Raw genomic sequence first — 27809 nt, forward strand, 5'->3', positions numbered from 1 at the left:
TACAACCCTTGTTAACTATACTTAAGCACCCTTATTTCTATTGTGTATGACATGGTGTACTTTTGTAAATGGTAACCCAAATCTCCACATAGTAACTCAAGTATGATAAAAACCAGTGAACTACATCAGGTATGCAATGATCTTTGGGGAGTATATAAATGATTATATACATATCATCCTTTATATAAATTCACTCCCAACATAGTCCTCACAAAGGGGAAAATATGTGTTTTTGTATGAGGCTGTAAATAAGTTAATTTATGACTGAAGATGAACATTTTAAAATTGGGGACTGACTAACTTTTAAAGCCATCTTCAAATAGCCACTCAAGAAACTAAACTCTTTCCAAAAAAAGCGCCACTACCATGAAAAAATAATATAACTCTAACAATTTATACATTAATAATAAACCATAAAGTATGTTTTTTCCTGTTTACAGCAAGCCTCTCACTTTTGGTAAAGACTCAGATGTTATTAGTGTGAATAGTTGCTTGAGTGGCACGTTTACCAGTCTGGTCACGTCTTATTTGGATGGATGGGCAGATATGATGATGTCCTTTATGAAATAAAAATGTTGCATCCACCATAAATATTTTTTCTCCAGTCAATTAAACCTTTAAATGAAACATAACCCATAACGCTTACAATAATGTGAAAGTTTAGTGGACACCAAACTCTGTTGTCCTTGTTAAATGTAGGTAATCGGGATATGGTCATATGATTTGGACCCAGTGGCGCTCCGTAGAACGATTTCAGGCAGGTTTCAGTTAAATTATTTCAGATAAACACTGCTTTACTATTGTTTTCTTTGTGTCGAAGTCTATTCTGGCATGTCTAACAAAGTCTAAAAAAATCCTTATTTGTTCTTTTTTTGTGCATTTAGAACCTAAATAACTTGAGAAGCAGAGAGACGAGAGAGCACAAACGAAACCGGAAGTAACTATGGGTTACTTCTCTCGCCTTTTAGCTTGTCTTCGGTCTAACCACGCGGAGAGAGGAAAACTTCCCATAATTCTTTGCTCAGCATGGCTGCCTCCTGTTGTCGGCGTGTGTGTAAACAGTTGTAACATTAGCTAAAAGAAAGAAAGAAAAACAAAGTGCAGTTTTCATGAGTCTTTTAAGCCGCACACAGATCTCTGGAAATCCGCTCTTTTCTTATCAAGCGACGAGGCCAAGATGAAGATCAAATCCAAGTCTTCGTATCACAAATCTGAGAACACCTTCAGGGTAAGAGCCCACAAACACTGCGGCGTGTTAATAGTACAGCAGCAAAGACAGAGCTGGGGAAAAGCTAGTTTGGTATGACTCTGTCACATTTAGAATAATTTGTGTACCATCTGCAGCACGTTTAAAGTCATGTGATCTGGGTTTGTTTTGTTTGTTTGTTTTTGTCTTTTTTAAGTTTCTCACATTTGCTGAAAGACTCGCCAACGTCAACATCAACGTGATCCATCGCATTGACAGAACTGGATCTTACGCTGAGGTTTGGAATCAAAATGTTCCGCTTCTTATTACGAACACCACTCTCATCCATTCATCTGTGTCTTACTGGTGAGGACTGTTTTGCTCTCTTTGCAGGAAGTAGAAACATACTTCTCTGAAGGACTGACAAAATGGAGGGACCTCAACTTGACAGAACATTTCAGTATGTATAAGGAAACATGAAGTATCCCATACTCAGGGGGAGCTTGTGTGTTAGTATTTTATTGAAGAGATTTGCACACAAAGCTAATACTTTTCCTTCACAGCCACGTTTCTGAAAGAGGTTTCCAACAAGAGCCAGTCATTCAACATGCTGGTTTTCCATCAGAAGTCCATCGTGGAATCTCTGAAAACCCACCTGGCCGTCCAAAACAGTCTGGCCTACCAACCCCTGCTAGAGTAAGAAGTATTTTATGTTATTTTTTGTAGCTGTAGGCTTGCATAGAATCATCAGGCTGCAATCTAAGCGCCTAATTTCTTCCTCCAGCCTCGTGGTGCAGCTGGCCAGAGACCTGCAGACCGACTTTTACCCCCACTTCCCAGATTTCTTCCTTCTGATCACCTCACTGCTGGACACAAAGGACACAGAGCTCCTGGAGTGGAGTTTCACCTGCCTCTCCTACCTCTACAAGTACCTGTGGAGGCTTATGGTGAAGGACATGACCAATATCTACAGGTGAGGCATTACATAAAGTCAGAGGGGCGAGTGATTTTTATTTTTTAATGAAATTTGAGATAATCAGGAATCTATTTTTAAGACTTAAAACGACCTAAGGAGCTAGTTTTGGGAAGCAAAATGGGTGTATGCTTTGTAATTTGACCCTAGAAGTGCTCTGGTTTTCCTTCTGCATCCTTCGCAGGTTACTTGTGTTACTAGAGATCAGATGCACATATGATGGTTAAATGTGAAACCTCTTTCCACCCCACAGTTTGTATAGCAGCCTGCTGGCACACAAGAAGGAGCACATCCGCATGTTTGCAGCAGAAAGCTTCTCCTTTTTGATGCGAAAGGTTGGTGATTTGGGTTCATGTCTCCACTTCTTGTTACTTTTGATTTACTTGTCATCTGCTGCGATACATTTCCATTGAACATCTTCTATTATTATAGACGGTTCTTGTACAGCGCTTTTCTCCTGTCCACTCAGCACTTATTTCTACCTCTAAGTGCACCTTTATCTAACACTCACACACATTCACACGCCGATGTACTTGTTGGGAGGGACTTGGGTTAGCATCTTTCCCAAGGATAGGTTGGCATGCAGACTGGAGCATCCAGGGATCGAGCTGCCAAACTTCTGATTACTGATGACCTGCGCTAACTCCTGAGCTTGTAGCAGTTTCTTTCCTTCTACTGTATTTCTTTATTTGTTGTCGTTTTCCCCGATGAACTGGTGTATCACTTTGTCTGCAGGTTCCAGATCTCGATGCTCTGCTCACCCACGTGTTCTCCGACCTAGAGGAGCACCCTGAGAAGGTGGAGGGAACGGGCCAGCTGCTGTTTGAGATGTGCAAAGGAGTGCGAAACATGTTCCACTCCTGTGCTGCTAATGTGAGTTAACAGAGTGACTGCGCGGGATGGACGTCACTTAGGTTGAATTAAGCACTTTTAGGTGTTGTTTATATAACCTGATGTGTTAAGCAACCTTTTTATCTTTCCAGGCTTTCTCTGTGGCATTGCGTAAGCTTGGCCCAACAATGAGCCGTGGAGTCTCTCTCCCGTGGACCTCTGTTAGGGACGCTCTGGATCACATGGCCCAGGCAGCAGCCGATCACGTGGACAGAGAACACATGCTGGTTTTGTGGGAGTCCCTCCAGGTAAGGCTGGACTCTATTTTGTGTCTTTTCTGCGCCTTTTTCACGTGTTTTGATGGCGCCGTGTCCTCTTCTTAAGGCCAGCATGTCGGAGGTGCTGGATATTATGGAGGCAAAGGGGAAAGACGCAGACCCGGCAACAGAGCAGCTGGAGAGCCTTCTGTTCATTCTGCACACCCTGGCATCCCACAAGGGTGGAGCCAAGATTACCAAACCGGAGTCTGTCTGCCAGGTGAGAGGAGAATCTAAGAGATTGAATTATATATAGAAATGCGAGAAATTCCATGGATTATGTGCGGGCATATGAAGGTGGCGTCTCATGGTACGATCTCGTCCTCGCAGACGGTGTTGAGGCTGATTCAGAGCTCGTCTCTGTCAGCTTCCTGCTCCCGTCTTCTTCTCCAGATCACATCCTCTCTGCTCCTCGGGGAAAACGTCAGCCTGCCAAACTCACTCATCCAAGAGACTGTGCAAAAGGTTTGTGCATGTAAAGATGGGTTTTTTGCGTCTGGTGTCACAGTGTGCGTAAGGACTGCATTATAAACACGACCAGAAAGAGAAAGTTGCCCGTTGCTTACGTGCAGACTTTCTGGAAATCTTCTTTATTAGATATTTCGGAGCACTGTGGGGCACGATCTGATTCTGGAGTTCACCAAAGAGATGTTCACCATGAAACAGTTTGAGCAGGTGAGTTCACTTTTTATTTTCCTCTGTTTCTTTTAAATCTCGCGGACTAACTGGCTTCCTCCTCTGCTGTCCTCCAGCTCTTCCTCCCCACCCTGCTGCGCTTCACCACAGGGCTGTTCAACCAAGGTGATGCCCTCTCTCACCACAGCAGCCTGGATGTGCTGGTCAGTCTCATCCTCGCTAAAGCTCCGCCCCCCACAGATGGCTCCATGGCCTTTGAAACCTACCCACTGCTTTTCACCGGTCAGACAACAGGGTGAGATTCTACGGTGAAATGTTATTTTCTACTGTTGTCGTGTCATTTTCCACGAGGTAAATCTGTTTTCTCCTCCAGCAGAGTGTTTAGCAGGAAGGAGGAAATTCAGCGGAGCCATGCGGAGTCAGAGACACTAGCTGTGCCTGAGCTGGTGCTGTCAATGATCAAAATTCCCGATGAGCCGGACCAACCCGTCAGTAACCTCTCGCTGCCGTGGGCTGCACTTGTACTGCTGCCTCATCTCAGGTAACTCCTCCCTGCAGGCAGACTCCTTTTGGTCACGTGTGCAACAGCATTGGTCAAAATGAGGAGGTGGTCAGGAGAGAGCTACAACAGTGAGTGTCTACAGGCATTTGTAAAGCGTCTTAGAGGCTCTGTCATGGTTTGGGGCTTTTGTCAGCCAGTGCTGTTGGGATCTTGTCAAAATTGATAGAAATATGAACACAGAAGCACATCAGTCATGGATTGGCCTCCCCTGGAGCTCGAAGCTCAACGTTGTTTAAGTCATCTTAACCGAGAACAAAACAAAAGGCAGCCAACATCCAGAGAAGATGCCTGGAGAGGATTAGTTTTGGTCCTGCATTGTAGTTTCATACATTCCTTTTTCTCCTGTCTGTTCAATGCGTAAAACTGGCTTTTGTGCTGGGAGCCTGTAGTTTGGACAAAGGTTGCTGTGAGCTAACTTTACTAGTTGTGGCTCAAAGTTGCTGCTGCCAGGGAGCAGAAGTGAGGCATTCAGGAGCCAGGGATCCATCACTTCCTCTGGATTTTCATGGCAAACCCGACCCGAGTGCTTAAAATAAAAACCGACCACACCTCAGAGGCAACCCAGAGCAGCGGTCCCCACCTTTTTTGCGCCACGGACCAGTTTATGTCCGTCAGTATTTTCACGAACCGGCCTTTAAGGTGTCGCAGATAAATATAACAAAATAAAACCAGTACCAAAAAACAAGAAGATTTAGTCGGCGTTGGGGGCCCCTGACCCAGAGAGTTGGGGAAAGTTTCAGTTTTTTCTTTGTCAGCTTACAGTGTATTCATACACAGGCAAAAAAAGAGAGAAACATGTTAAATGTTAATATTTACACTCTTTTGCTTCAGGCCTCTGGCTCCAGCCGCTGTCGTACCTGATGTGACAGCTTTCCTAAACCGCCTCCTGTGTGAGATCGAGGCAGAGAAACTAGGGAAAGGTTTGTGATTATTTGTGTGGTTGGTTTTTTATTAACACAAATGTTTTCATTTGGTTGCAGTTTCATACGGCTCAGTGGGGTAATTAACAAGTACATCCAAAGCAAATAAAATAAGGACTGGAATTAATCATTTACCAACAAGTTAGAATGACTGGTTGTGATTTTAGTTATTTTTTAAAAGTCTGAGTTAACCTTAAACTTCATGTCTGGGATTTCTACAACCCTAAATTTGGGCACCAAAACAAAAACAGATTAAATGAAGGAAAAAATTAAAATACTTTATATATTTAATCTCCCAAAATTTAATGAGGTTTTCCCCAAAACTGGTGAGGGGTGAAAAAGTAAACAATGATTTTTTTTAAAATTGCAAATTGAGTGACTCCTTTCTTTCCTGTCCTCTCTCCAGCTGCTCTGTTCGTAGCCAGGCAAGCCCTGAGCTGCCTCCTGTCTCTGGACAGCTCTGCCCAGCTTCTCTCACTGGTCACGGTGGAAAAAGTCAACTCGATCCTACAGTAAGCTCTGCGTGTGCGACCTAAAACACATTTAGCACCCTTTCTCTGTTGCCGAATGAGTTTCCATCTATTGCATCAGATCAAAACACCTTTCAACAACCTGTAACCGCTGTCGTCGTGATTGTCACAGGAAATTTCCCACAGACCTGTCAGCTCTGCTGCTAGCAGACTTGTACTACACCCGTCTGTCACTCAGTGGGGTTTCAGAGCACCTATCCCACAATGCCTTGCTTGAACTCTACCAGATGCTGTACTGCAACCTCTCGTCCAACATTTCTAAGGTTTGTGCCAGATCACGGGACATTTCAGAATAGTTTAAAGACCAAATTTTCCCCCCTTAAAGTTAAGATATCTCACAACCTGAAGGCGCTGGTGGTTTGGGTGTTGGTGAAAACAGACATATTTAAACACAGTTTTGTTCTTTTTTTAAAATTCAGATTCGTCTGCTGACTCTGAGGCTCTTCTCTCAGTTCGATGCAGAGCTCCCTCCACAGACTGAGGTACAACACCCGCAGATTCTCATTAAACACATTTAAAGTTTGGAGTTATTGGAAATGTTGTTCGACTGTCTTCGTCCAGGGTGAGGATAATGTGGAGGTGCAGTCGGTGTTCGCAGTGTGTCTGCAGGCGCAGTTGGTGCCGGCTTCAGTGCACGACTACAGAGAGAAGCTGCTTCACCTCCGGAAGCTGAGACACGACCTGGTGCCGCGCAGCCTGCCCCGCGGACCTCCTGGCACCATCCAGCAGGTGTGGAGAAGAGCAGTGATGAAAGCATGACAGGATGAATAATGATGCGTGTTCTTTATCATGTGATAAGTTTGTTTTTTTATTGTTGCAGAGAGTATAAATACAGTATGTTGGCATATATAATAATGTTACGGTGGCCCTGAGAGGCCAAATGGGCCGCAACTTAAGAAACACCAGCAATAAGATAAACGCTGCAAAAGCACAAAAACACAACGGAAATAGGAAAAAACAGTTTTCCAAAAGCACAAGGGAAGTGTTTCTGGGGAGACAGTAACCCTGACGGACCAGTTGTAGAGGATTCATCGGTTTTATGAGCAAAGTAAAGATGAGAGGCAAGTGTGTTAGCCTAACTATTAGCCTAAAAATCCATCATCAGCATTATGTGAATGATGTGATTAAAACACACTTACCTAGCATGTTTTGGTTCCTGCAACTGGTCCGTCAGATTATTGTCTCCCCAGAAACACTTCCCTTGTGCTTTTGGAAAACAGTTTTTTCTATTTCTGTTTTCTTTTTTCCTGTTTCCGTTGTGTTTTGTGTGCTTTTGCAGCGTTTATCTTATTGCTGGTGTTTTCTTAAGTTGCAGTCCGTTTGGCCTCTCAGAGCCACCGTATAATGTAGTTACAGAGAAGTTATACGAGTCCCGTTTATTTTTAGATGCTTGGGTGGATAACCTTCCTCTTGTTTGACTTCAGGTTCCTCTGCGGTACCTCATTGCAATGCTGTTTGTGAACTTCAGGCCACTGTGGGACCCAGTCATTGAACTTATTGTGTGAGTGTAAAATAATCACGCTTGTTTATACTTCAAGAACCATGTACGTTCCATCATCTATGCTCCAGTCTTGTTACTTGGGCCTTTCTAAATGAGTATGCTGCTATCGAATGCTGGGGATTTGCTCTAAGCTGGCCTTTCTGTCAAATTACAGACATTTGTCTGCATTTCCTTTAAAACTACATTGACACTTTGAGGTATCCATGGAAAACATTTGGCGTAAATGGGTTTCTGTCTTTCCTCGTTGCAGGAGCCATGCCAGAGGCATGGACAACAAGGACTTCTGGATGGTGTACCATGAACATCTGGAGATGGTGGCCGGGCTGGCAGGTAAGGCTGTTTGGTACTTGTGTCACAGCATGTAATTATAATGGCATTTATTTACCTATGAATCCCTTGAACTGCCAAAAACACGTTAAAAGGGAATTCTGCTTTCTGCATGTAACAGAGAAGGAATTGGAAGAAGAAGAAGACGATGATGATGAAGAAAAGCTCAGTGTTCAGAGCGAGCCAGGCTGTGATGTCATTGAAAGCGGGGATGTGGGGACTCTTTTCCTAGAGCAGCTGAAATTGGCCTCCGACCCCAGTGAAAGGACAGACTTCACTAACTTCCGCAGTTTACTGTGGCGCGCTATGGCCCAGTTTACCGACAGAGTGGAGCCACGCAGCCGGGAACTGACCCCGCTGCTGCTCAGGTTTATCAGGTCAGTGTCAGCTGATTGACCATTTTCCTTAAATTCCATCATAAGAATATGTTCTGTTATCTGATCTTAAACTCGGCGCTTGTTTGCAGGAATGAGTTTTATCTCACAGACCTGCTGGTGGCGCCCACTCAGGACCTGAGGAAGAGAAGCGATGCTGCCCTGGAGGATAAATCAGGGATGACTGAGCACATGGAAAAAGGGGAAGAGGAGGAGGAGGCAGAGGAAGGAAGCAAACAGCTGAGGAAGTCCCTTCCAAGAAGAGCAACGGCCAAGTAAGAAATATTTGTAATACTGCTGTCCTCAAAGCGATGACGTTGTTTTCAGGGTTCTGATTTGCAAGCTGTTTTTGATTTTACCATAATTGTTTTACCCACGTTATTGCTCTGATGTCAAAGCGATAGCTGCTTTATTATTTGTAGTTACTAGTGTCATGTCTGGTTTCCATTTTCACTTTAGACTTCATGTAAAGTGTGTTTAAGGTATTTAACTGCACAGCATTCAATTTATTTGTTGGATAATTGTCTAAAAATATCTCCCAAAAAGCCACCTAAGTTCCTTGTTATTAGAGACCACTCTCCTAGATTTCACCTTGATGTGGTTTAAAAGAGCAAGTTATAAAAATACATTTCTCTCCAGGTTTTATGGGGTTAAAAGTGACCAAGAGACCAAAAATGTGTTTGCACCAAACCTTTATCAGATGTTATTTCTGCTTTGACGTTTGGCATTTTACCATGGAAGTCTATGTGGATCGAGTCTCTTTTGGATTCAGCCTCAAGTGGCCAATCAGGGAACTGCAGCTTTTGCCACAATTTCTTTTTTTTTTCTTTTTTTTTTCTTTTTTTTTTTTTTTAGCTCTATGGGTTACCAGTTCAATTTAATTCAGCTTTATTTTTATAATTCCAAATCACAAAAACAGTTGCCATCTGGGGCTTTAGACTCTACAATAATAGAGAGAAAACCCCAGCAATCACACTTCCCCCCTATGAACAAGTACTAGGCGACAGTGGGAAGGAAAAACTCGCTTTTAACAGGAAAGAGCCTCCAGCAGACTCAGGGAGGGGCGGCCATGTGTTGCAAGTGCTTGGGCATGGGGGTAGTTTTTACCCAGTGTGCAGAATTAAATAAAGACTTCATAGAATAGAATAGAATTCAACTTTATTGTCATTGCACATGCACAGGTACAGTGCAACGAAATGCAGTTTGCATCCATCCAGAAGTGCTTTAGTGATATAGATATATTACAATATATATTAGCAATAATAAAGATATGTGAGTATATTACAGAAATGGGTCTATTATGGTATGTTATAATGTACACGGTATGAAGTATGTTCATCAACTTATATGTACCAGAAAACTTTCATTTTTTAAATAAAACTTTGATATAACTATAATATAATTCTAGTGTATTGTACAGTAAGTAGAAGAACATAATGAACTGAATTTGTCTTTTGTTTCTCAGACAGCTCATCGCTCATCTGAAAGTATTTGCCAAGTTCACCAACCCTCGAGCTCTCTATCTGGAAAGCAGCCTCCGTGAGCTCTATAATCAGGTAGTGCCCAAGTCTGTAGCACACCCTGTCCTTAAAACATACGAGTTGTTCCCTTACTCGAGTCAGTTTTGAGGCAGTTGCTATTTTCTTGCAGTTGTATCACAGATTTCTTCTCTTATCTATCTGTTGTTCAGCTGCTCACCCATCAGGATCAGCAGATTCAGCAAGTGGCCCTGGAGTGTGTCATCACGTACAAGGACCCCAACATAGTTCCGTACAAGTAAGGAAACTACCTTAATCACCTCAGGAGACGGAGAGGACGTGATTACAGTGCAATTTCTCTTTGGCAGCAGCTCTCTCTCCCTCCGTCTCTTCTTCAGTGGTTTTATTGTTAAGGCTCTTATCATCAGCCCTCTGTGGTTACAGATGTAGGAATGCTGAGTTCCACCTCCGTGCTGTTTCTGTCTGACATTATGTTCTCTGCTGTCTGTTATCAAGATATCCATTTACCACACATTCAGCCAAGCTGCAGACAGACGGTCTGATCCAGGGGCCGTTAGCATTACAGACACGTGTGTGTGTGTGTGTGTGTTGCTTTGTTCAGGATCAGCCTGACACACTGAGCTGCTTTCAGAGTCTTAATTACATTATTTTGTAGATGGAATTCTTATTCTTTCATATGACACATGTATTGTTTGTGCTTATGAAACTTATTACAATATGGAGAAGATATTTTAGCAAAGGTTCTGCAACACCTTTACAGAGTGATTAGACCTGCGTGTGTGTGTTTGCATTTTTTCAGGGAGAATCTTGAGAGGCTATTGGATGACAAACACTTCAAAGAGGAAATCGTCCATTTCAACATCTCTGAGGAGACCGGAGTGGTTGATGCTTCCCACAGAGGCAAACTTATACCGCTGCTCATGAGGTACTGTACAAGTTCCACTGTAAAGGTAGAGGCAGCATAAGCATGCATGAGCAATATCATCATTTTAATTTACCACACAACAACAACAAAGAGAAGGTGTTTTGCCCAAAACTTCTGACTCTTGCACAGTATTTTTACTTGGTTGTTAAATAAGGTTACATATTGCGTTTTTAGTTCATAGATGAACTCTGGTGTCCTCGAGAAAAAGAGGATGTTGCTTTTGTTCAGATTCTGGCTGTTGGTCTGATAACCTCCAGTTACTGAACATTTCTTCTGTGTTTTGCTTTTTTAATAGTGTGTCTGATAGCAATTACAGGGAACAAGCTTCTTGTTCTGCATTACATCCGTCCAGTGTTTTACATAAATCAGTATGATCACAGCTTCATGCTGTGGATTTGTGGAGAAGTAGTAAAACATTTTTACTACCTTTAACTTTCATTTCTACATTTATTTTGGCTTTAAGGGGAAAATTTCTTTCAGATAATCCCGTATTTTATCGTAAGTTTGTACAGCTCAGTGTTGTGTTGTGTACGACGCAGGATCCTGTTTGGTCGTCTGCGCTCCAAAGCAGGCAGCAAGTTTCAGGGGAAGGCGAGCGCTACCTACCGGTCCTCCATCATTCTACGCTTCCTGGCAGGATGTCAGGCTGAGGAGCTGGAGATGTTCATTGACCTGCTTTTTGAGTCAGTCAGCCATCACTGCCAAGGTAGGATATGAAAACGTCACAAGTAATTTATAAAAACAGACAGAGTGTCAACGGGTAGCAATTAATCCGAGTCAGTTTGTGGTAAAATGTGCATCTTGTCTGCAACGCATCGCTTTGTAGTGAGGGACTTGATTCAACTGGTGCATTCCTACATAAAAGGAAGGTTGCAGAGTGCCTGCATCTATTTACAGTTTATATATACATTTTCTATGTTTGTAGAACGGCAACAGATGCTCGACTTTTAAGGCTTTATTAGAAACAGATGCCATGTAGTTTTGTTGAGAGCCCGAAGTAATATTGGACAACATTGTTGCACATTATCAGATAATCCAAGCGAGATCATCTAGCAAAGTGCTTCCACAGACTATTTGGGTACAACAGGCACTCGCAGAGAGCTGCAAACCAATATTTCATTCATCGTTTCCTCCTCCTGTGTCCTCAGGTTCATGTCTGGCTGCAGTTCAGAGGGCGGTAGTAGAGACCGACCTGTGTGCTGTCCTGCCGCTGGGCCGTCTTCACAGCCTGCTGAACACTATAAATGTGGTGATCCAGAAACTGGGCCACCTCATCCACGTCTACCTGCCCAAAGTGCTGCAGATCCTAGTGTGTGTCACAGCGTCCGTGTCCACCATTTTGGACCAGAGAGAACAGGTAATCAGAATTATTCTTTCAGGGTTGAAGTTGTTTAATAGTCCTAACACTTTTTAACAGTCCTTATTACTTTCTGTAAAACATAAAAATAAAGAAGTTCGTATCTGCTTCCTCAGCTGCGAGCAGGCTGCATCAATCCTCTGAAGAACCTGAGGAGACTCGGGATCCTGAGGATCCTGGACTTCTTCAATTGCTTCGACACCTACAGCTTCAGGCCGGATGAGATTGATGCTGTCTTTGAGGCAGCGGTCTGGCCTCAGGTCAGAGAAAGATTTTTGTATTCTTACTGAGTATTTCTTTACTTTGTCCCGGCTTTCTGATGAGTTTCAATTTGTTTTTTATATGCAGGTGCGCCGTCTCCCAACAGAGAGCACCTACTCCCCCACCCCTCTGCTGAAACTTATCCATGTGTGGTCCAAAGATGCCAGGTCAGCATCCTTCACAAATGTTTCTGAGTGTCGGCTGAAAGCTTCATCCAGGCTTAGTAAAGCGTGCTCAAAGATATATTTTTTTTACCGTCTCAGGTACTTCCCCCTCCTTGCCAAGCAGAAGCCGGACCACCCAGAGTGCGACATCCTTCTAAATGTCTTCGCCCTCCTCTCAGCTAAGAAAGTATCTCCAGCAACCATCGCAGTAGTAATGGACATAGCCGAGTATTTGGCAACAGCTGCAGACTTTGTTGCCTCAGAAACTGAGACGGAGCTCAGTGTCAACGGCTGTGTGTTTCCACAGCCTGCAGAGGGAGCTCTCATCGCAGCAGGTTAGCAGATCGTGACAGGAATTTGATGGCGTTATTTTTGTGCTTCTATTCAGAGCGCATGTAAAAAAAGTTTGCAAGCACAAATGTTGCATTTTGAGGAGAAAATTATTTTGCGTGAAGAAAAGTTTAATTTGAGCAAACAAAATTAATTTCCGCGTGCAAGAAATGCATTTCAGTGTTTGCTATTATCCATATACACACATATACACACACAATAACAGCCCCTCTCGCTCAGTTGTTGCCACAAAACTAACCAATCACAGACTGGCAAAAATTCTGATTGGCTGTTACAGTCTCCGATCAGCTCGCTAGCTACTGCATTCCGGAAAGACGGTCCAAAATGTAGCTAAGTCAATTTTTTGGTTAATAGGTTTAATTATTTTATTTTAAAGTATTCTAATTTTTTTAAGAGGATTGTTAGTTTTAATCTAGTTTAAACCCAACCACTCCACTGGACTTAGCTACATTCTAGGATGTAGAATAGGATTCATTTCCCTCTGCTGCTGATCACCGTTAAACGTGCACATGTTGTATCCTCCAGATTCACTTACTCAAGGCTCCAGATTGCTGCTGCCTCACATTCCCACGCTGCTGCGCTACTTCAGCGGAATTGTACGCAACACAGACAGACTCAAGAAGAAGAAGTTCAGGGCACAGGTGGCCAAAGAGCTCAACATCCTGTCCAAGTGAGTTGAATGTCAAGTGACTCATTTTGGGTTGAGATAAAGGTTATGATTATGATTGTGGTTGTGGTTATCGTTATACACGCGGTTGACTCTTCCCCAGCTAACAGTAGGATGTGTTACTCTCTCGCTGCCAGGGTCAGCCGATTCGTGAGCAGCAAGGAGCAGAGCTCGATGCTTATCAGCCTGCTGCTTCCTTACCTCCAGAAAGGCAACAAATCACAAGTAAGACTTACAACTGAGTTTGTTGAACCTTGAAATTACAGTCATTTAACAATCTGTAGTAATTAATTAATTAATTTATAAAAACTTTTACATAAAAGCCAGAGTTTTGCAGTGTTATGGTGTGTGCTCGAGAAGTTCCGCTCAAGATAAACTTTGTTTCAGGAGACAGAAATCGACCTCCTGGCCACCATACAGAACCTGCTGAGACAGTGTGACAAGCCCTCCGCCTTCCTCCGGCCGCTCAGCAAACTCTTCTCCATCATTCACAACAAGCTGCCAAGGCAGGCCCTCACCAACGTCTTCAAGGTACAGCAGAGAACTAATGCAGCGTTATGCTGTCTGGAACTTATAATATAGGCATGGTGAGATCAACCATCAGCCTGTGGACAGATGCAAAGCAGGCCAGAGCACTTAATCTCACCATTTTCTCCACCACAGTCCTGTTAGCCACTGTGTTGAAATGTGTTTGGCTTTGGGTTATTTTTATTTATTTATTTATTCTTATTCATATCGGGGGGAGGTGGATGACTGTATTTGAAGTTACCAGCTAAGAGTAAATGATACTCAGCAAAAATAAAATAAAAATTCGACTACTTTTCCAGTTCACTGCTCACCTAGCTAGCTAGCTGCTATAGCGGTCATGTGTTGGCTCCCGCCTGTCGTTCTGTCCCTATTTAGGCCTAATTTTAAGCCTTAGTTGAAAGAGGTGCATTATGTAAAAATTCAACACCCTGTCGGCTGTTATGAACTGAGAATTTTGTACCAGACATGTGAGTTGGTGAATTTATCATGAGAGTCTATGGGGATTGACTGGTTTTTTAGAGTCAGCCTCAAGTGGTCATTCAAGGAACTGCAGGTCTTTAAATTTCTTCTTGTTTTCACTTAGCTACACCGCACTGAATATCCTTTATGTTAGCTAAACTGTTCTGTGACAGTGCATCAAGCCACATAAAATAAAAAGAGAGATGTGTTCACTCCTGTACAACATTAGCTGTGGGAATTATTGTATGTCGTTACACTGGGTGTCCAAAAATAGCATAAAACAATGGTGTGAAACATAAGGCCTGGGGGCCAGAAGTGGCCCGGCACTGGAAAATGTGAAGGGGGAAATCAAATTTGAACTTTGAACTGTATTTTCACAAGTTTTGCAGATTTTTCTACTGATACAGAACTTTCCCATAACCATTCATACTACACTAATTAGTGTGAATGCTTGAAAAGCATTCACAGTATTGTTGTTGTAATCTTTATTATTAGTGTGAATGCTTGAAAAGCATTCACAGTATTGTTATTCTAATCTTTATTATTATTATTATATTTTATTTTTCCGTACGTTTTTTGAAAGCCTACTCCTTCAAAACCGTTCAACTTAGAAAAACCATTCAAACACCGTTAGATTCCTATTCTTTTGGACAACATTGCTTCTATTTTTCTCATTTTTAACATTTATATTTTTAATTTTATTCAACTTTTTTCAACAAAAATTTCCCATGTATTTCAATGGGGAGACCCTTCAAATTCTCATTCAACTTACTCATTTTTAAACTCTTACTACTTCCACATACATTGACATAGAGCCACCATTCAAACTTTAAAACGAAGACAAGACATTCAACTATTCAACTTGTATTTATCTTTTCAATATCTATTATACTTTTTCTTCAGTTCCAGTTTAAGTTTCATGATGTTTTTTCACCCGTTTCAGAGTTTATAATGGGTGTGTATGGGACGGAATGTTGGGGCTAGAGTGAGGCAGCTCAACTGCTAGAGTGAGAGGAGCAAAAAAATTAATCTTAAAATCTTTTTTAAAACTGCTGCTGTGTCCGCAGCGTTTGCTCTACAGGTATGATTTTACCCTCAAAACGTAGCCATGGCTGTCCTCTTTCATCCAATGTGTTTACTATTGTCCTAGGTGTTATGGTTCTTTCGTAAATGTCACCAATGCACAGCCTCCTCCCTCCAACTCTTCCATAGACTCTAATGTTAAAATGGCTCAGAAGGTTCGTTTGAAAATCAGAAGAGCATGGTGTCTTTACACTGTCACCACGTCCATATAATAAGCTCCACAGGCATGAAAACTGAGAATTAGGTAGACTAGACATGGCTGTCGCTCACGGTGAAAGAATTTTGTCAATACGACTTTTACTTTTCATTTGGGAACGATTTGTTTCGGCCTGACTTTTCTGTTCATTTTAAGCAGCAAAAGTGAGGCGCATGTCTGTGTACGTGTGTATGGAGCCATTGGGTGCGGTCACTATAGCAACCAGGCTCACACCTGCCTGCTTAACGAGCTCTGCCTGCCACTGTACCAAGATTCATCTTAAGCACTTCTCTTTCAACTGCTGCTGTGTCCACAGTGTTACAGCCATCATTTTACCCTCAAATTGTCGCCATTATTGTTCTCTTTCCAACACCGTATCTTTCAAAGCTCAGGCATTTAAACTTTTTAAACTGTGTGGGTCCAAGTGGAGGGATCACATTTTAGTCATTCAGTGATTCAAAGAATATGACCTTTTAATATTCTTTCAGATGTTTTCTGACTCTAAATGTTCTTTTCTCATTTCTTAGGTTTTTCTAATTTACAATTAAAACATTTTCAGCTTTTTTCCAACTTCTTCTTCTGTGTAACCTTCAGCTTTTAGCAGTTCAGCACCTTTGTTTTCAGGTTAAATTCAGGTTGTTTTTTTTTTTTTATCTCATTCAAAATTTTTAACTCAAAATTCAGCAATTAATTCATTTCACTCCATACATTCAGATTCAAGCATTCACACTGCAGTTTCTTCAGAAAATGCACTTTCTAGTTATAATATTTTATTATCTATTCCGTACGTTTTTTGAAAGCCTACTCCTTCAAAACCGTTCAACTTAGAAAAACCATTCAAACACCATTAGATTCCTATTCTTTTGGACATGATTGCTTGTATTTTTCTCATTTTTAACATTTATATTTTTAATTTTATTCAACTTTATTCAACAAAAATTTCCCATGTATTTCAATGGGGAGACCCTTCAAATTCTCATTCAACTTACTCATTTTTAAACTCTTACTACTTCAACATACGTTCACATAGAGCCACCATTCAAACTTTAAAACGAAGACAAGACATTCAACTATTCAACTTGTATTTATCTTTTCAATATCTATTATACTTTTTCTTCAGTTCCAGTTTAAGTTTCATGATGTTTTTTCACCCGTTTCAGAGTTTATAATGGGTGTGTATGGGACGGAATGTTGGGGCTAGAGTGAGGCAGCTCAACTGCTAGAGTGAGAGGAGCAAAAAAAATAATCTTAAAATCTTTTTTAAAACTGCTTCTGTGTCCGCAGCGTTTGCTCTACAGGTATGATTTTACCCTCAAAACGTAGCCATGGCTGTCCTCTTTCATCCAATGTGTTTACTATTGTACTAGGTGTTATGGTTCTTTCATAAATGTCACCAATGCACAGCCTCCTCCCTCCAACTCTTCCATAGACTCTAATGTTAAAATGGCTCAGAAGGTTCGTTTGAAAATCAGAAGAGCATGGTGTCTTTCCACTGTCACCACGTCCATATAATAAACTCCACAGACATGAAAACTGAGAATTTGGTAGACTAGACATTGCTGTCGCTCACAGTGAAAGAATTTTGTCAATACGACTTTTACTTTTCATTTGGGAACGATTTGTTTCGGCCTGACTTTTCTGTTCATTTTAAGCAGCAAAAGTGAGGTGCATGTCTGTGTCCGTGTGTATGGAGCCATTGGGTGCGGTCACTATAGCAACCAGGCTCACACCTGCCTGCTTAACGAGCTCTGCCTGCCACTGTACCAAGATTCATCTTAAGCACTTCTCTTTCAACTGCTGCTGTGTCCACAGTGTTAAAGCCATCATTTTACCCTCAAAACGTCGCCATCGTTGTTCTTTTTCCAACATCTTGTCTTTCAAAGCTCAGAGATGTAAACTTTTTAAACTGTGTGGGTCCAAGTGGAGGGATCACATTTTAGTCATTCAGTGATTCAAAGAATATGACCTTTTAATATTCTTTCAGATGTTTTCTGACTCTAAATGTTCTTTTCTCATTTCTTAGGTTTTTCTAATTTACAATTAAAACGTTTTCAGCTTTTTTCCAACTTCTTCTTCTGTGTAACCTTCAGCTTTTAGCAGTTCAGCACTTTTGTTTTCAGGTTAAATTCGGGGTTTTTTTTTTTTATCTCATTCAAAATTTTTAACTTAAATTCAGTAATTATTTCATTTCAATGCATACATTCAGATTCAAGCATTCACACTGCAGTTTCTTCAGAAAATGCACTTTCTAGTGTAATCCAGTAATAGATTTCTGTAATTTTAAATGTTTACTGCTTACAGTTTAAGCCGGTATTCCTTCATTGTGTAGAAAGTACTGCTGAAACTGCACTTCTTTTTCTAATAATAAAATATCTCAGGGATCGAATTTGTAGTTAAGCTTTTGTATACTGACAGAAAGTGGAGTTTGACCAGTCTGGTGGGCTGTATGTGGCCTGCGATGGCCAGTGTAAATGAAGAAAAATAACCAAAATAGCAAATAACCAATGTTCTTATAAAAAACAGTTAAAAGAAAGTTGTTATTAGTTTTTGTAGCCCTTTTAATTGACTCCTCCTGTGCGCTGCTCTGTTCTCAGACTCTGTCGGATCTGGACCCTTCACTCACATACATCACTGACTTGGCAACAAAGGTGAGATGACTGTGATGAGGAACATTAGAGAGGAAATAATGTCCAACTTTTCTACAGGTCTGAACTGTAACCTCTGCCGTCATGTTCAGTCTGGGTCACGATACAAAGAGCAGCAGCTAACGGGCTTTTCCTGTGCTCACCTTTGCAGCTGAACGCGTTTGACAGTCGACACTTGGATGAGATCCATTTTGACGTGCGTCTGACGGCGTTCCAAGACGCCACCAGACGAGTTAAAGGCATGCAGACTCTGGACCTGGACTACATCAGCACTGTCATGCACAATTGTTTCCACACCTATGAGGTAAATAAATATTCACTGTTACACTTTAGAAGTTGTTTACCTTCAGGATAAACATTTCATTGGCTGATGTTTTGCTTCTATTCTCATCTCGCTCCTCCGATGCAGATCGGGGACATGTCACTGGGAGACAACGCCACCTTGTGTCTGTCTGCAGTGATCGCCCAGCTGGCAGCGGTCGGGCCCGGAGAACAGATCTACAGGGACGTGGTGCAACACATCATCCTGGACGCTGTGCACAAGGGCCTCCGCAGCAAAACGGAGGTAACAGCTGTAACTATGGTTACCGCTTTCTTGTTTCTGTCAAATGACACAGATGCTGTGAAGCCACTAAACTCACTTGCTCACTCTGTTGTGCTTCTTTATCTTTCAAGAGTGTGCAGCATGAGTATACAACCATACTGGCCTGCCTGGTGAAGACCTTTCCTTCCAAGAAAGAGTTTAGAGACCTGGTGCAGCTCGCCAACTACAGCGACCCCGAGTCTGACTTCTTTGAGCATATGAAGCACATCCAGGTAAAAGAGGGAACACAAAAGCTCACACTTCTGCCTTCTCCTCCTCCTTTATCCCACTGATCACCTTTTCTCTCTGTTCAGATCCACCGTCGGGGTCGTGCCCTGAGGAAGCTCGCCAAACAGCTGACCGAGGGTACGGTGCTGTTGACGCCTCGTTCCCTCCAGAACTACATCATGCCGTACGCCATGACGGCCCTGCTGGACGAAAAGATGCTGAAGGTTACTTGATTGTGGTTTCATTTTAAAAGTTAAGGACGTATTTTTTTCCTTTTTCTTTGTGTCTAAAATCTTTCCTCTTTCTCCTCCTTCCATACTGCAGCATGAGAACATGATATCAGCATCGGTGGAGGTGGTGGGCGCGGTATGTCGCAGGCTCACCTGGTCCAAATACCTCTACTACCTCAAGCAGTTCGTCCACATCCTGCAGACAGCGCAGGCTGAACAGAAACTGGCTGTCAGGTAAGGTTGCATATATTTGTAATCTGAGTATATCTTTTTTGTCTTTTCTTTTTACACTACCTGTTGTTCTGCTTTACTTGCTCCAGTTTGCTGGTCACAGTCTTGGAGGCTTTCCATTTTGACCACCAGACCCTCAGCAGAGAAATGGAAGCCGCCAAAGCCAGAGAGGGTGAGCGGCTCTGGGGGGTGACATGAATTTTGTTGACTAACTACATGAATAAATGAAGTAAAGAAATATAAATGTGTGTCTTTGGGAAGCTGGGAGTGTGGAAATCAACGCAGACGACGAGAACGTAGCTGCGGATGACGAATCTGACGCGAGCGACGATGAGGAAGCGATGGAAGTCGATGGTAATGCTTCCACTGATGTCACCATGGAAATGGAGGAAGCTCCTGCCACTAAAGTCAAGGCGCAGGCAGCTCCTAAATTATCCACGGCAGTGAGTGGACTGCCGCAGAGCGCGGAGGAGTTGGAGTCTCTGATTGGTTTGATCCATCAGACTGTTAATGAGAGCGTCCTGCCCCGTCTCCACAAGTGTCTCAATGCAAAGGTACGATGCACACGAACGTGTGGATGTGTTGGTAGTTTTTCTAAAAACCTTCAGGAGCAGAGTGTTGGTGATAATGTGTGGGTTTCCTCCAGGTGAAGCGTGACGAGGAGCACAAGGTAGTGAAGTCAAAGGATGTGAAAGACGAGGAGGTGGTGCGGATACCAATCGCCTTCGCCATGGTCAAACTAATGCAGACGCTGCCTCCGCACGTCATGGAGGTCAACCTCCCCGGGTACGCAGCCGTGTGTCCATAAGCACAAAAAAGATCATCTGCTGTGTATTTCAAACCTTAGACAGTAATATGACATCCGATTGATTATTTCTGCTTCTGTTACAGGATTCTGATCAAGATTTGTGTTCTGCTGAGGAACCGTTTCCAGGAGATCCGTGACGTGGCAAGGGGAACTCTGGTGAAGATAATCGAGACTTTAGGCTGCAGATACCTGCAGTACCTGCTCAAAGAGATGCAAGGCGTTCTGGTCAAGGGATACCAGGTAGGAACACACACGCAACAATGCAGTCCTGCAAACATCAATAAATGCTTCAGGTCACCTTAGCTTTAATATAGCGCACGCATCATGCAGCAGTATGTGCTTAAAAGAGTACCTCAAGTAGAAGTATGCCAACATAAGTACAAGTAAGTAAAACGTGATAAAAGAGCGTGACAGTTATGTTTTTATGTGCATGCTCAGACTTGTATGAGTACATGTAATTGAGCTAACCCTAGACAGGAAATATAATCTAATGTTACAGTTGATGTCATAACAGTAGAAACCTTTGTTGACATGAGGCAAACCTGATCAGCCTAATATTTGTCTGTTTTTGTCCCTCCTCCATCCAGCTCCACGTGTTAACATTCACAGTGTACCAGCTGCTCTCAGCTCTCACTCCAACCCTAAAGAGTGGAGACCTGGACCCCTGCATGAACATGCTCATTGATGTAAGCTTGACGTCTTTCAGGAACATTTTTTCTTTTTACTTTTTTGTGTTTATATTAATCTCTGTCCCCCTATTACACTCTCCTCCTCTCTGTTATTGTTGCTCCACTGACCAGATCTTCAATAACGAGCTGTTTGGGACGGTCGCCGAGGAGAAGGAAGTGAAGGGTATCGTTTCCAAGCTGATGGAGGCCCGCCACAGTAAGAGCATGGACTCGTACGAGCTACTGGCACAATTCTGCAGCAAGGAGAGCATCACCAAGCTCATACTGCCCCTGAAGGAGGTGAGGAGGGGTTTGAACTTAGAAACAGAAGATAATTGGTAATCAGTCACAGTGGCGGATAATATTTCCAAGTGGCCAACAAGATTTTTTTGTTTGTTTTTTGTCAGTTTTAAGATTACCCTGACAGGATGAAGATGCATCTAAATGTGCCAAATAATGAATTATTGACTGATTGTCAGGTTATCAAATATAAAATGTAAAAAAATATTTTAAAAATCAATAATTATAAAAAAGCTAAAAATAAAGATGGTTACATTCGGTTAAATTTTTTAAAAACTTTCCAGCAGACTTATTGACATGAAATATTTGGCAATCAGGCGCTACTGATCACATAAATCATGTTTCTTGCCTTTACTAAGACTTTGATTAATGTACAAACACAAGGTTACCTGCCTAGCTAAATACCCTTTGTGAAGGCCTCTAATAATGACTTTTTTTACAATTAGTTTTCTGTTATAACTTATCTGCACTCCAGTAATGTTTTCGGGATGAAATCACCTGAGCTCTTTTTCTTCTTTTTAACTTATAGCTTTTAAAATCTCTAAAATCTATTATTAAGTAACAAAGTAATTAAGTAACAACTTTAAACACAAAAACATATAAACAATAATCATAGCTAGTACTTACATGGAGTTTACAAAAAATTGCAAAGCATTTCTTAACATCAGTGAAGTAACAGCCCTACTGTGTGGCTAGTTTAGCTTCATTAAAAATGCTATCTAACATACTTGAATTGTCAGCTAGTTAGCTACCTAGGTAGTTAGCTAACTAGCTGCTGGATTGAATTAAATATAACCATATATTTAATACACATCCGTTTTATATAACTCTTGTACATAAATAAATTTTGTTAGCTGTTTTAGCTAGCTAGCGTCTTTAACATTACTTAATAGTATTTCTTTCTTAATTTTTAAGTCCATGTTTTCTTTCGTTAGCAACAACATTTTTAACTAAATTGTTAATTATTAACAACAAAATTCATACGTCGAACAAAATGCCGTTGTCGATACAAATTTTGGTGAAATTTGGTGACGGGTATATTACGCACGTATATAACTTTTATTCTAACGTTTATTTTTCTCAAACCAGATCTTGGAGGCTACATCGAGTTTGAAGGTGTGTAATCGGGTGGCTGCAGTACTGCGGCGACTGGTCTCAGGTCTGCTTGTCAACAGCGGCATGACTTCGCAAGACATCCTTCTGCTGAGCCATGGCCTTGTCAGCCAGAGCCTGCCACTTCTAACAAAAAGAGACCGGTACACACACACACACACACACACACACACACACACACAGTCTAATATCAGAGTGCAATAAATTATTTCTAATATTTTGTCCAATTTCCTGCCTATGTCATGTTTGCTTGTAGGGACAAAGCATCAGCTAAGCCTCCCCCAGATCCCAGACTGCCCCCTCCCAGCTGTCTGCTCCTGCCTCCCACTCCAAAGAGAGGAGGTCAGAAAGCTCCCGTCAGCAGCCGCACCAACATGCACATCCTGGTGGATGCCGGCCTCAAGGTGCGCTTTCTCCAACAATACGAATGATCTCTGTAACATGGCACCCTGTACTTTTATCTCAAGAAGGAATAAATGTGTGTTAATGTGTGCACGTGTCTAATGCTCAGCTGCTCCACCTGAGTTTGAAGAAATCCAAAGTGACATCATCCGATCCCTCAGTCCTGGAAATGCTGGATCCTTTTGTGCACTTGTTGCTCACCTGCCTCGACTCCATGCATGTCAAGGTACCAACACTTACCTGGGCATCTTTTTATTTCGTTTATCATGGATTGCTTAAATAAACCTCCATCAACCTCTGCTTGTGTCCCTCTCAGGTGATCACAGAGGCTCTGATAGCGTTCACTTGGCTGTTAAAGTTCCCTCTGCCAGCAGTAGAGCAGAACGCTGGGCAGCTGACCAAGCAGCTCTTTGTCCTGCTGAAGGATTACTCCAAGGCTGGAGCCGCCCGCGGGGAGAATTACCACCTGGTCCAGAACTGCTTCAAGGTATAAAATGCATCGTACTCTTTAAAGTGAGGTTTAAAGATGATCGAGAATGAGGTAACATGTTTTCTTTTTCCTAGGCCATGACAGTTCTGGTGAAGAATGTGAAAACCAACAACATCTCTGAGACGCAGCTGCAGGTGCTTCTGGGATACGCCGAGGAGGACATCTACGACCAGTCTCGCCAGGCTACTGCCTTCGGTCTGCTCAAGGTAAACCAGTGGAGCTGTAGTCAGAAACATTTCTAATGTAATGTGCAGTGTGCTTACGTGTGTGTGTGCTTACGTGTGTGTGTGTGTGTGTGGTGTGTGTGGTGTGTGTGGTGTGTGTGTGTGTGTGTGTGTGTGTGTGTGTGTGTGTGTGTGTGTGTGTGTGTGTGTGTACACTCCAGGCAATTCTGTCCAGGAAGCTCGTTGTTCCCGAGATGGAGGAGGTGATGAAAAAAGTGGCCAAGTTGTCGGTTACTGGCAGCAACGCTATGATCAGAATCCACTGTCGACAGGTACAAACTCCTTTTCTGCTTTCACACCGACTCATTGGCAGACTCTCAGGTGCAGCTTCTAAATGATGTTTTTATGTGGTGCAGATCTATCTGAAGTACCTGCTGGACTACCCGCTGGGGAAGAAGCTGAAACTACACCTGGAGTTTGTGGTGGCACAGCTGCGCTATGAGCAAGACACGGGCAGGGAGTCAGTGCTGGAGATGCTGGCATACATCTTCCAGACTTTCCCTCAGGTGTGTAAAAATATACAAAATAATAGAAACGGCATACTCTGCAGGATAATGAAATCCAGCCGCACTGCACATTCACAACATCGGTCCTGTTGTCAAACATTGCTTCTTCTTTTCTTTCCCTCCCATTCAGAAAATTCTCTTGGGGCACAGCGCTCTGTTCTTTGCCCCGCTTGCTCTTGTTGTGGTCAACGATGACTCGGCGCGGTGCAAGAAGATGGCAGCCATGGCCATCAAGACTCTGCTCACACAGTTGGACTCGAACAACCAGAACACGCTGTTCTCCATTGTCAGCACTTGGCTGAATGCAGAAAAGGTACATACAAAAACGCTTTACTGGTTTGGAACTCATTTGCTCTTCATACGTGCTTTATTTCTTGGTGGAATAGTTTCCAGTTCTTAGCTGAGAGGAGTGGCCCTCGCTGCGGTCTTCAGTTGCTGTAACCGATCTGCTTCATTGTTAGACGTGTGCGTTCAGAAATGCTCTTTTGCATTTTGGTTGTGTTTTTATGAGTGACTGTTTCCTTCCCATCTGTTCAAAGCACTCTGGCCGTTCTCCTGAAACAGGATGTTTTATGTTTATCGGATTATTCTCTGTAAACCCTGTTGGTGGTTGTGTGACCAGCAGCTTCCGAAATACTCAAACCATCCCTTCTCGCACCAATAACCACGCCACGTTACTTAAATCATCTTTCCTCCCCATTCTCATGCTCAGTTTGAATTTCAGCGGGTTGTCTTGACCATGACTACATCCCCAAATATGTGGAGTTGCTGCCATGTGATTGGCTGATTAGATATTTGAATTAATGAGAAGTTGAGCCGGTGTACCTAAAGTGGCCCGTGATTGTATAGATTTTTGCAGGGGAACAGTTTTACAGTTTGCTTGTTTTTTAGTTAAAGTGAACCGTTATAATAGATCATTTTTAACGTTTTGTTTATATTTTATAGTGTAGTAATGTCAAAATTAGTGCAGTCAGCGTTATTAACGCGGCTAATCCCCGCTAGCGAGTTAACGCGGATCGCCCCATTTAGCCCTCGCATGCGGTGATCCGCGTTAACTCGCTAACGGGGATTTGCCTCGTGAATGCGGTTATGGCGTTAACGTCCTATTAACGAGATTAACGCTAACAGCACTAGTCAAAATTTATGAAGGGCCAAAATCCACAATAAATCATTCATCGGTCACATTTATTTACTATAAGCAGTTAGGAGATGGTTACATAACTGACTGGTTGATGTAATTTGTTTAATTGTGCATGTAGTGGCTACATTTGGAAATAGTGACATTAAATTAATAAGCTGCATGAAAGATTACATTTCTTCAACAGAAAAACAAACTTGATGCACTTATGTCTTGTGTCAATTATTTATTTATTCAACATTTGGCAGTTTTGGCCCTCCATATATTAAAGGTCCTATTACAAAATCTGTCCTTGTATAAACTGAGAAATGTTCTCCTTCCCAGGTCAGCCTGCGGCGTCTCGGGGCACAGATATGCGGCCTGTTCGTGGAGGTGGAGGAGGAGAAATTTTCCCGTCGACTGGAGGACCTGCTGCCGTTGCTGGAGAAGGAGATCGACCCCGACAACTATGAAGATGTGAGTCATCACACAGGGAGGAGCAGAAGTGCGATTGAAGGCAGTGAGTTCAGAATAAATGATTAATTTGTAACCTTCTCTTTCAGATCGAAGAGGAGCAGGAGGAGAAAGGAGCTGACAGGCTGCTCTTCAGTTATCTGACTCTCCTCACTAAGCTGAGCAAACACTGTGGATTCCTGGAGCTCAGCAAGCCTAGTGACACACTCCGGAACATCTGGGGTAAAGAGCGCACATGCATCACCTCGCCGTTACTGACAAATGCATTCTGCACATGCTCATTAAAACATGTCTTTGCCTTATTTTAGGTCACATCGAAGCCCACCTGCGGTACCCTCACTGCTGGGTGTGGCTAACGGCCTCACAGCTTTTCGGCCAGCTGTTTGCAGCTCACCGGGCAGAGCAGCTGGTCGCCGTTTGGAGAGGCGAAGGAGATGCTTCATCAGAGTTGGCAGCCACCGACTTTATCACCTGCAACCTGGATAAGAAGGTAGAGCCAAGACGCTTGTTTTTGTTTTTTTCCCCTCTTGCAGCAGACTTCATTTCTGCATCTTATATTTTAAATGAAATCTTCTTTCCCTTTGTTTTCTGAAATCTAGATGAGAGAGTTGGCGCTGTCTTTTTGCTATCAGCTGCAGTCCAAGTACCTGGACACGGCGTCAGGAGAGCAGGTGCGCAAACCCCACCGAGCCACACACCTGCCTTCCTGCACCTCATACATTTAAAGATCAGCTCATAGAGGTGTTTGGCTAACAGAGGCGCTTCTGCTTCACCCACAGGTGATCAAGAACTTGCTGTTCGTCGGCAAGGTGATCTACCTCATTTCCCCCGAGTCCCAAATCATAACTCCTCAGGAAGAAGAGAAAGAGGGAGAGGATGAGCAAATGGAGAATGGTGATGAGGGAGATGAAGAAGAGGAGGAGAGAGAGGAAGAGGGAAAAGAAGAGGAGGAGGAGGAGGAAGAAGATGACAAAGAAGACAGGCCTCCTTCCCTGCTGTGGCTGATGAAGAAGCTGTCTCTGATGGCAAAGAGAGAAGCTGCATATGCTCCCAAAGTTCCCCTCAAGGTAAACTTAGAAACACTTGTCTTGTTTTTTTTAAAGCCAGTGATGATTTGAAGTGCCCGTAATGTGACACTGTTTGTCCTTCACTGTGATTTCTCTCAGAGAACGTGCGTGTTTAAGTTCCTGGGAGCAATGGCCATGGACTTGGGGAAAGAACGGCTCGCCCCGTATTTGACCACAATAATCACGCCACTGTACAGAGAGCTGGACAGCACATACGCAGACCAGGGTAACTGCTCTGAACCAGTGTTGCCAAGAATAAAAAAAACCATCCTGACAAAAAGTGTTAGATACACCGAATGACCCCTGTTGTCTCCTAATCTCTGATCCAGATCCCACACTGAAGAACCTTGCTCAGGAGCTCATCGAGCTGATGAAGAAACATGTGGGCCTGGAGAGATTCTCCCTGGCCTTCTCTGCCGTCCAGAAGGAATTCTCACAGAGACGAGCGGCACGCAAACAACACAGAGCCATGCAGGTATGATAGACATCGCAATGAGACACACACGAGAAACAGCTTTAATTTGCCATCGATCGTCCTCACAATTTCTCCTCCGGTCTCTGCAGGCGGTCGCAAACCCAGACATCGCTGCAAAGAAGAAGCTGAAGAAGCACAAGAACAAAATCGAAGCCAAAAAGAGGAAGATCGAGTTCCTCCGGCCTGGATATAAAGCCAAGAAGCAGCGAAGCCACGCGCTCAAAGACCTGGCCATGGTGCAGTGAGCCGAGGACGCTAGGAGGGGATGAAAGCTAGGCCAGCTGATGCAGAACAGACTCAAAAGGAAGCATGGATAAGAGTATACCCAGAATCCTGTGGGCTTCCGATTCAACTTAACACAAAAGACCAAACAGAAGCTTGACTGTGTGTACAGAGCAAGGACGCTGTGGAAAAACCCAGAATTAACGTCTGTTACACGTCACGGCGCAGCACTCATTCATGTGAATTGCAAAGCTGGAATCTATTTTATATCTTCTTGCTGTGAACAGGCTACAGTTTTGCCCCAATTTCTATCCCGTGCAGTTAAATGTACATGTATTTGTAATTAAAAAAGATCCATCTGTTTATTGTCATGTCTAAT

General features: G+C 42.8%; 1 protein-coding gene across 2 annotated transcripts; it reads left to right on the plus strand.

The window, feature by feature from the left end:
* The first annotated feature begins 1011 nt into the window (after positions 1–1011).
* Positions 1012–27793, plus strand: utp20 (UTP20 small subunit processome component). 2 transcript variants are annotated; one of them, XM_026148304.2, is made up of 61 exons: positions 1012–1228; positions 1404–1484; positions 1580–1646; positions 1750–1882; positions 1971–2159; positions 2413–2494; positions 2895–3032; positions 3143–3298; positions 3375–3527; positions 3638–3772; positions 3905–3982; positions 4060–4238; positions 4317–4484; positions 5337–5425; positions 5832–5937; positions 6068–6218; positions 6375–6437; positions 6517–6684; positions 7380–7456; positions 7707–7786; positions 7905–8160; positions 8250–8432; positions 9623–9713; positions 9848–9933; positions 10456–10581; positions 11121–11287; positions 11730–11938; positions 12055–12198; positions 12287–12366; positions 12463–12698; positions 13240–13384; positions 13519–13606; positions 13769–13912; positions 18242–18295; positions 18444–18596; positions 18702–18857; positions 18968–19108; positions 19190–19327; positions 19428–19567; positions 19654–19736; positions 19826–20118; positions 20211–20350; positions 20456–20612; positions 20960–21058; positions 21173–21340; positions 22430–22596; positions 22710–22857; positions 22965–23081; positions 23172–23342; positions 23420–23551; positions 23731–23841; positions 23926–24075; positions 24206–24388; positions 25538–25669; positions 25756–25888; positions 25975–26156; positions 26266–26337; positions 26446–26733; positions 26833–26959; positions 27063–27208; positions 27298–27793. In XM_026148304.2, the coding sequence occupies exons 1-61, from the start codon at positions 1178–1180 to the stop codon at positions 27451–27453; spliced, it is 8436 nt and encodes a 2811-aa protein (XP_026004089.2). In that variant the 5' UTR covers positions 1012–1177; the 3' UTR covers positions 27454–27793. The 2 variants fall into 2 exon arrangements, with proteins under 2 accessions (XP_026004089.2, XP_026004091.2); XM_026148306.2 differs by having other exon boundaries at positions 4320–4484.
* Positions 27794–27809: the final 16 nt, after the last annotated feature.

This window comes from Astatotilapia calliptera, chromosome 17 (genome assembly GCF_964374335.1).
Source record: "Astatotilapia calliptera chromosome 17, fAstCal68.1, whole genome shotgun sequence".
NCBI lineage: Eukaryota > Metazoa > Chordata > Actinopteri > Cichliformes > Cichlidae > Astatotilapia > Astatotilapia calliptera.